This window comes from Corvus moneduloides, chromosome 3 (genome assembly GCF_009650955.1).
Source record: "Corvus moneduloides isolate bCorMon1 chromosome 3, bCorMon1.pri, whole genome shotgun sequence".
Lineage (NCBI taxonomy): Eukaryota > Metazoa > Chordata > Aves > Passeriformes > Corvidae > Corvus > Corvus moneduloides.
This window is the reverse complement of record NC_045478.1, coordinates 49,044,153-49,052,393: the sequence shown is the minus strand read 5'-3', so window position 1 is coordinate 49,052,393 and position 8,241 is coordinate 49,044,153. Positions and strand designations below refer to the sequence as shown.

Below are 8,241 nucleotides of genomic sequence, written 5' to 3'. Positions count from 1 at the left end.
TTATTCCACTTATAATTGTCCTCTATCTCTCAGCACCACACAAATCAAGTGTGACTGATGATGTTTTCAAACTTTCATGGTTGCAGTTAAATCCAGAGGGATGGCTGAGCGATCTCCCTGAAACCTCAAATGCAACACTACCGTGTAAAAGATCCCCACCCAGGCTGGAGGCACACAGGACGCGTTCCCTCTTCTTCCTCTCCCTGCCTCCCTTTCCTCTAGGATTCAAGTTGCTTCTACACAGAAAAAAAAGGAGAATAATGGGATTGATGGTTTGAAACTATTGCAGTTTTAATGACTTCTCTTTACTGATCCTGTGCTGTGAACAATGCTGGGGGTGAGCTTCTCCTCTGATCATTACTAATTAAAGTATTACATAATTATGCTGGGATTAATTAGGTGTTCCTCACAGCATTGTTGCAGTTACATTGTTTTGAGGGAGGCAGAGAAAGGTACGAAAGAAGAAGGGTCTGGAAGAAAATGTTTAATGTTTAAAAACTGTTATTCTTTTAAAAATGTTATCCCAAGTGCACCACACACTCAACTGTGATATAGAACAGTGTGTGGCAGTATAAATGATGTAGCAGAATCAACCCACAGACTAGCTAGGCACCACTATGTGGTCACATGGACTAATCTGGGAACCACTGATGCATAGGTACAGGATCTTAAGTAAAAAACCCTTCAGAAAAATACCACAGAGGAAGATTAGAGCCAAAAAGTTACTGTGAGGAAAAAGAAAAAGGTGTTGATCACACTTCCTTTTGTATAACACACATTATATTATACAGAAAATGGGGGAAGGAGAGTGACAGATGCCTCTTCAAGACTGCGATTTCACTTGCTGACAAGTTTGCAGGGGTTTTCAAGACTTGAGTGGACAAAGCTCTGAGCAACTTGCCCTGAATTCAGTGTTGACCCTATTTTATAGAGAAAGCTAGATGAGAGACCTCCTAAAGTCCCTTCTCACATGAAAGATTTCTAAACTCCATCAAGGAGAAAAAGGACACTAGAGAGAATCTAAACTAAGCAATCTGATGACTATTCAGTCAATAAAAGCCACACTTACTTGATTTATTTTGTTTCAATAACTGCAGTACCAGAGCAGCTCAATATGACACACAAGTGAAGTTATACTTGAAAAGTTTAGGACTTTATTTTAAACAATGATGTTTCTTTCTTTTTACAAAATGTTCCAGATGTACAATGTACAATACATCAACATTTTTCTAATGTAGGAGTTTCTTTTAATAATGTAACCATTTCCACTTGTTCAGTTTTGAGGTAGGAATACATACATTTCCAGTCAGTAATTTTAAAAAACACTTAAGCCCTTCCCACTATAATTCAAACACAAAAGCAATGCACAAGAACACAATGTGTTTTTCCACTATTCATTTTTCAGATAAAGTGGAAATAATGTAACGGCCTATAAAAGTTGGCCCATTAATTCTGTGAAGAAATCATGAAAAGATCAGAGTTAATATCATGGAGGTACATCCTCTAAGGCAGCACTTCCAGAAGGAGATTCCTCTGCCCCAGAAGCAGAGCTGTCAGGCAGAGGAATAGAGGCATCTATTTCCAAGGTGTCCTGCTTCTCCAGGTCACATTTCATGTCAGAATTTTCTTTGCCACTCACCTCTCCCTCTGACTCTTCAGCCAACTTATCTTGGGCCTGACCTGACTCCTCAGAATCATCCTTTTCATGCAGAAAACTGCAAATCATATTAGGCCTGCTGTAGGAAAAATCTCTGTCCTTGATCTGTAACCACTCTACTCCACCTGATTCAAAAGAGGAAAATTCTGTTAGTGACAAAAGGAGTCAACAGCAGTTTTTTCTTAGTTTAAGTTCACTGCTATTAAGGCTGAGCCTGACCAAGATCTAAGTAAAAGAACCACTTACTACAGAAAGACGTGTTTGTCCCTCTCCTATTACTTTTCACATACTCATTTACTACTGTCAGAAATACAATGCAGGACTAAAAAGAGCTTTGCTCTGATCCAGTATGGCAGTTCCTGTTGTATTTAGGTGTCTGATGTCACCCTTAGACTCTTAAAATAACTTAAGCATAGATCAAAATGCAGAGAAAATATTTCACTAATGCAATGAAGAGAATAGAATGTTTGTTCACCTAAATATTAGACCTTCTGGCAATAGGTAATGACAACAGAGAGAGGACACAAGTTCTTGCACTCTCTAACACAAATGTAACAACAAGTTTCAATCTGTTGTTCCAACACAAGTTGGAACAACAGATTGAAACCAACCCCAGACAGAAACAGGATTCCACTCCCGTTTTGATTTTTACTCAGTACATGTTGCCAATTCACAAGGTGTTGTAGTTACTTTGTATGCACAAGTTAAATTTCTGTCATCCCATAGAAACAAAGTGGTTTTCAGTAATTATCATCAGTATTGCTGCTCCAGAATAAAAAAGGCCTTGATATTAAGCAAAATACTCTGTAGTATCAATTTAATATTACCTATACTATTACAATAATAGTTTCAATTTAATATTACATAATTATTTCTATGGAGAGAAGTGGTACATGGTATTGATAAGAATGCTGATGTTTAGTTAGATTCCAGGACATTTCATTTTATGCCTCCTATGGCCAGTGTCCAGCTGACTACTCATATTTAAGGTAAATTGGCTATATATTCTTAAAATATGAAGCAGTAACACTGACTTGAGTGAAAAAAACCAGCAAAAAGCAGTAGAATAGTTCTAATGAATACTGCTATATATAGTAGGATACTCAGTGTTATGTAAAAGTACTGACTTTTGTACAAAAAAATGGATAAAGCAAACATAGGAGCCCTGAGTTCTGCCTACAGAATTAAAATCAATAGGAGTGGTCTTCTGGGTATGTCTTTGCAAGTAATTTAAATTCATTTCCATCTAAGTGTAAATTCAGTAAGTACAGTTCAGTTGTAATACAGACATGGAACTTCTTCCTAAGGATATTATAGCTTTCCAATAATTACAGAGACTCAGAAAGTCATTAGAAAAAGTGATGGAAGTAGGAAAAAACAAAATCAACAAAGAACTACTAAACACTGCCTCTGATTTCAAAACTTCTAGATGACAGAAGAACATACCAGGGAGCACCAGTATGTTTGCCTTGCTCTTACACTTCTTTGTAGAAATCTCCTACTAGACATTTCTGGAGGCAGCATTGGTCAGAAATGTATTTAATTTTTGAAATTTAAATATACATATTTGGTGCCTAAAGAAGAAAGTTCCTTGAACTTCCCGCATGCTCTTGAATCAAACACTCAGTAAAGGCTGACAGTCCCAAGCATAATCCACCCATGTCCACATGCATAAGAGCAGAAGCACTCACCAACGTTCTCTTCTCCTTCCTTCTTTTCTGTCAGAAGGGTCCGTGTCATGTTCAACTTCTTCACTGTGTGGCACTTGTATTTCAGTTGCACTTTTTGGTTGCCCTCTGCATCTACTAAGAAAAGAGGAGAAAAAACAATGCCCAAACCCCAATTGTTATAGTGAATTCCACTAGCAACTGAAATAAAATAAATATTTTTAACCTCCCCAGCTACTGAAACGAAGAGAACATCAAATCATAACAATTACCTTGCTCTGTGTTTTCTTCAAAAACCACACAGGTTCCCAAGGTATCTATAAAAAACAAAGTGAGAAAGTTTTAGAGACTAATTTATATCAGCTGCAGGTACTGTGCCCACTGGCCCAGCTGTGAGAATGTTCTAACTTCCAGCCCCTCACAGAGCCCAGCACTGTTAAGGAACTCAGGAACAGACAGGAGTATCACAGTCATTGGAAGTCACTACAAGGGAGGACCCCAGACCATTTTCTTCCAGATCAGTGTTGTCACCACAGGGCAAATGAGAGAACTACAGATTGCACAACAGGTCAGTCCTGCTTACACAGGGGACAACAAGCACTTTATAGCATTTTATATCCCACATTTTTGTCTGCAGTAATACTAGCTGTTGCACCCCACAGTCAGCTTCCACTCAGACTTTCCTGGAAGTACCATGGATGCATGGTTAATTTAGCAGTAAACTCAGACTGCTGCTGCTCTACATGGTGTTATACAACTACCCACAATTTCAGCATCTCACAGGACCAATTGCAGTAAAACTACCTGATGTTAAGAAAGTTCTTTTGGTTACTTGAAAAAGGAGAGATTGTATTCACACAGTTTTTCCTACCTTCATATTCTCCTGCAAATACATATCTGTCCACTTGTAAAATGGGCCTCTCTGTCTCTATTCCCTATAAAAAGAAGGACAAAATTGCACAGATGTCAGGTCTGTATTAGCCCAGGTGAATTTCTCACTGTAAGACCAGCAAAGACAGACATAGCAGAATCCAGATTACATCAGTTCCTCATCATACCTGTTCCTTTAAGCATATTAAATACAAAAATAAACCAGATAATACTCTTTTAGTAATCACAGTAAAAGCTAGTATAGAACTGTATAGAAAATGCTTTAGTATATTAAAATAAATCTAGATCAAACTGCAGCCAATGGTCTATCTAAGTTAAAGTGTTGTTATTTCCTCTAGGAAATTAATGTAACCTCCATTTCAAATTAATAAAAAGGTAAGTGTTTGCATGAAGATGATGTTATTTTCTAAGCTTCAATTAATGTAAGTTCTGGAAAGCAGAATAACTTTCAAAACCCTTTGGAAAACACACAGGGTGAGGAAGTCCAGCATAAGGCATTACATCAGCACCAGGAGTGCCACTGCAGGGTCACAGAAGCTTCTGTGATTACTGTGTATCTATATAGTGAAGGAGTTGGAAATTGTTGCTATTTTATTTTTTTAAACAAGGAGTGAAACAGCAGGGAAGCATTTCTGTCAGCTCATTCCCTTCCTCTACAGCACAGGTTTTCCAAATACACAGGCCAGGATCCCATTTTTCTTATGTAAGATATACCTATGTAGTGCATTTTGATAAAAATCAGTGTCTGAACAGAATACACTAATTAAGGCAAAATGACTTTGGATAGTACCTTGTGAACATCAGAACTATTCAGGACATGAAGACAAGCACATGCTAAAAGTTTTGAAGATAAGGCATTATGTGGTAAATTGCATAAAATCCAGAATATTACACAGGTTAATATGAATTTGTGCAATTTTCCTCTTAGATATTTCTGTGTTTCAAAGTACAAGATCAACAAGATTTAAGTTCTGGGATTCTCTTCTACATAAATTGAGAACACCAATAACATTAAGCTAATATAAAGAACATTGGGGGGGGAGGTTGTGGGGTTTTTTGGTTTTGTTTTGGTTTTGGTTTTTTTTACAAGAAATAAATAAAAATAATAACACATCAGTACTAAGCAATAGCATTATGGGGGGTTTATATTCAAAATTTTATTTCTTTGGCTGATTTGCATTCCTTTGTGGACTATGCAGAACTGTCTTCCCCTTATGTGACCAGCATCACAGAAAACTTGCTAAACAGAGTAACACACAGCAGCACCTTTAATTAAGGATTTAACAACAGTTGTCCCTTACAAAGAGTCTCAAGGAGTGCTTACTCAGTGTGGAGTGAGTGACTGCAAGTAGACTTGGATACAAGTAGGACACAGTATGGATACTTTATAACCTTTTACTAGTAACGTTTCAAGGGAATCTCAAAGCAGAACATTGAAAAGAATCCCACCAGCAGTATTGAAGCATCTGTAGCCATTCAGCCACCAGTAGTGAATCATACACCTAACAAGAGATCAAGGAAGGAAACCTGCTTATAAAAGCATATCCATCCGAAGATGAATATTTTATGACTCTTGATTGTATTTCTACTTTTGAGACATTCAGAATTGACTTTACCACTCACATATATTCTGATCAGTGGCAAACTCAGATGTTCTCTTCCATCTTTTCAGTCTGTAATAAAGGTCTGCTTTCAGAAAGTGTTTACAACTCAGTGGTACTTGTACTATCTATATAGCTCTCATAGTCCACACAGGTTTTGAAGGGCAAATAAAATCTGTCCTATAAAGTTATTAAAAAACTCAAAAGGAATAGGACAGGGAAACCAGATTCCTACAATAACCTCACAGTGAAGCAAACAACATCCAAAACTGTTTACCAGATGGTTAATACCCAGTTATCCTTTACAAGACTTGAACTTGCCAGGACACATCTGCAAAAAACCCCATTGTAAATACAGTGAAAATCTTAAATAGTTTGCTTTACCTGTCAGCTGTATTCCATTTATTTGATGAAGGTTGATTAAATTATTTTTTTAATGTGCAAAATACATAATTAAAAAAAATTAACTTAGAATGCAAAATCAGAGCAGTTACTGGTCCAAGCTTATATATACTTCTGAAAATGTTTCCTTATATTTACATAATAATATACTCAAAGACTTTATGCTGTTTCTGAAAGAGAACCAACAACATGCAGCCACATACAGCACATATAATTCTCTATCAAAGATTTGATCTAAATGTTATCAACATCAAGAAATTTAGAAGCAGCCTCAGTCCCTTGTTCACATCCATAATAACTTACCCCTTTCCTATTGTGCTGTAATCACTCACCAAAATCTTGCATTTGTTTTCACATTTTTCTAAGAAGTCCGAATCAATAATTCCTGATAGCTCAACCATGACCAGTTGCTCCTACAAGAAAAGTTGATAATGTACAGCTCAGGAAAGATAGAACAGAACTCAGGAAAGAAAAAAGAACCCCCGAAAGCAATCTACACCGATAAGAACAGCATACAAAGACCCAGACTTTAAGGATAAACAGACCCCAAATTGGAGTTGTGCTCCATTTTGTCAAGAGACAGAACTCTTGTAATACACACGGAAATGTAGTGACCCACTACTCCATACGACATCTGTTTCACACCTGAATTTCCTGGCCTTTTCTTCCTAGCTAGGAATGGGGGAGCACTTTTTTCACCCTTGAAAAATGAGCACCAATATGGCTCTGGGGAGACCCTACAGCATCTTCCAGTACCTAAGGGGGTCTATAAGAGAACTGGAGAGGGACTTTTTACAAGGGCATGTAGTGACAGGACAAGGGGCAACAGATTTAAATCGAGAGCAGGTTTAAATTAGATATTGAAATTTTCATTAATGAAAATGAATTTTTTTTACTGGGGGATGGGGTTGTGTCACTGGAACACGTTTCCCAGAGAAGCTGTGGATGCCCCATGCCTGGAAGCGTTCAAGACCAGGTTGGATGGGGCTTTAAGCAACCTGGTCTAGTGAAAGGTATCCCTGCCCATGGCAGGGGGTTGGAACCAGATGATTTTTAAAGGCCCTTCCAAACCCAAACCTTTCTCTGCTTCTGTGATTTTACGGCGACAGGAAGCAACAGAACGTGGGTGATCGCTTTCTGACCACGCCGTTTTCCGGGAAGCCCGAAGCAGAACAGCCAGACCCACACAGCTCTGGGGACGGGACCCCTGTGGGGCCCGAGAAACCCGCCAGCCCCAGGGAAATGCGCTCGGTCCGTGCCCGGCCACTCTCCCAGCCTGCCCCGCCGGCCGGGAGGAGCGGGGGCGGGCCACGCCCCGCGGGGGGCCGGACCCTTCCCCGAGGGCTGGGGAGCGACCCGGTGTCGGCATCCACCAACCTCCACCTCGTCCTCCTCCGCTCCATCGCTCCTCCCGCCCTCGCTGCCCGCCGCCGCCGCCATGTCGCCAGCGCCCGCCCCGCGCCCGCCTCAGCGCGCACCACGTGGGGCCCGCGCCGCCATCTTAGAGCGGAGCGGCCCCGCCCCGCCGCCGCAGCCCCGCTCCTCCCTCAGAGCCGCGCGGGGTGACCGAGCGGCCCTGGCCTCCGCTCGGTGCTGAAAAACAAAAATATTAGCTGCTTTTTGGCACTCCCGAAAGCTCTTCTAGTTTTTCTTGAATCTCAGATATGGTACCGGAAAATGGGGATCCCTAAAATATCGTCTTCCCCCCCGCCTTATTTTTAAAGAAAAGGGCTACCGGACACATCTTATTATTAACACAAATAATGACCTCCTTCTGGTACAGACCATTAGTTTAGAAAGCTTTTATTAAATAAGAAAATATACAGTTAGTTTCTACCCCTCGTGTCCTTTGCATGATGCTTTCTAGTTATCTTGACACGTTCAAACACCCCCCATCAAATACATTCCTCTGACCAGGGTTTCTGAGATGTCTTAATCTATAAGTGCAGGATGTTGTTTTCCACAAAAATCAGATTTGTTTCTCAGTTTGCAACAATAATTACAATATAAGCCAATAGTTACA

The 8,241-nt window shown here is 39.8% G+C and overlaps 1 protein-coding gene across 2 annotated transcripts; it reads right to left on the bottom strand.

The window, feature by feature from the left end:
• Positions 1-1,060: 1,060 nt before the first annotated feature.
• On the bottom strand, positions 1,061-7,736 carry GTF3C6 (general transcription factor IIIC subunit 6). 2 transcript variants are annotated; one of them, XM_032101486.1, is made up of 6 exons: positions 7,596-7,736; positions 6,551-6,631; positions 4,196-4,259; positions 3,597-3,641; positions 3,349-3,459; positions 1,061-1,782 (listed from the first exon to the last, which is right to left on the bottom strand). In XM_032101486.1, exons 1-6 carry the CDS (start codon positions 7,656-7,658, stop codon positions 1,487-1,489), a joined length of 660 nt encoding a protein of 219 aa, XP_031957377.1. In that variant the 5' UTR covers positions 7,659-7,736; the 3' UTR covers positions 1,061-1,486. The 2 variants fall into 2 exon arrangements, with proteins under 2 accessions (XP_031957377.1, XP_031957376.1); XM_032101485.1 differs by having other exon boundaries at positions 3,349-3,462; positions 7,596-7,658.
• Positions 7,737-8,241: the final 505 nt, after the last annotated feature.

Excerpts from the sequence above, each read along its gene's own strand:
- GTF3C6 (XM_032101485.1), bottom strand. The coding sequence starts at position 7,658 with ATGGCGGCGGCGGCGGGCAGCGAGGGCGGGAGGAGCGATGGAGCGGAG. Across the intron at positions 3,642-4,195 it reads ATTTGCAGGAGAATATGAAG|ATACCTTGGGAACCTGTGTG; the intron begins GTAGGAAAAACT and ends TGTTTTTTATAG. Across the intron at positions 3,463-3,596 it reads TGAAGAAAACACAGAGCAAG|TAGATGCAGAGGGCAACCAA; the intron begins GTAATTGTTATG and ends CTCTTTTCTTAG.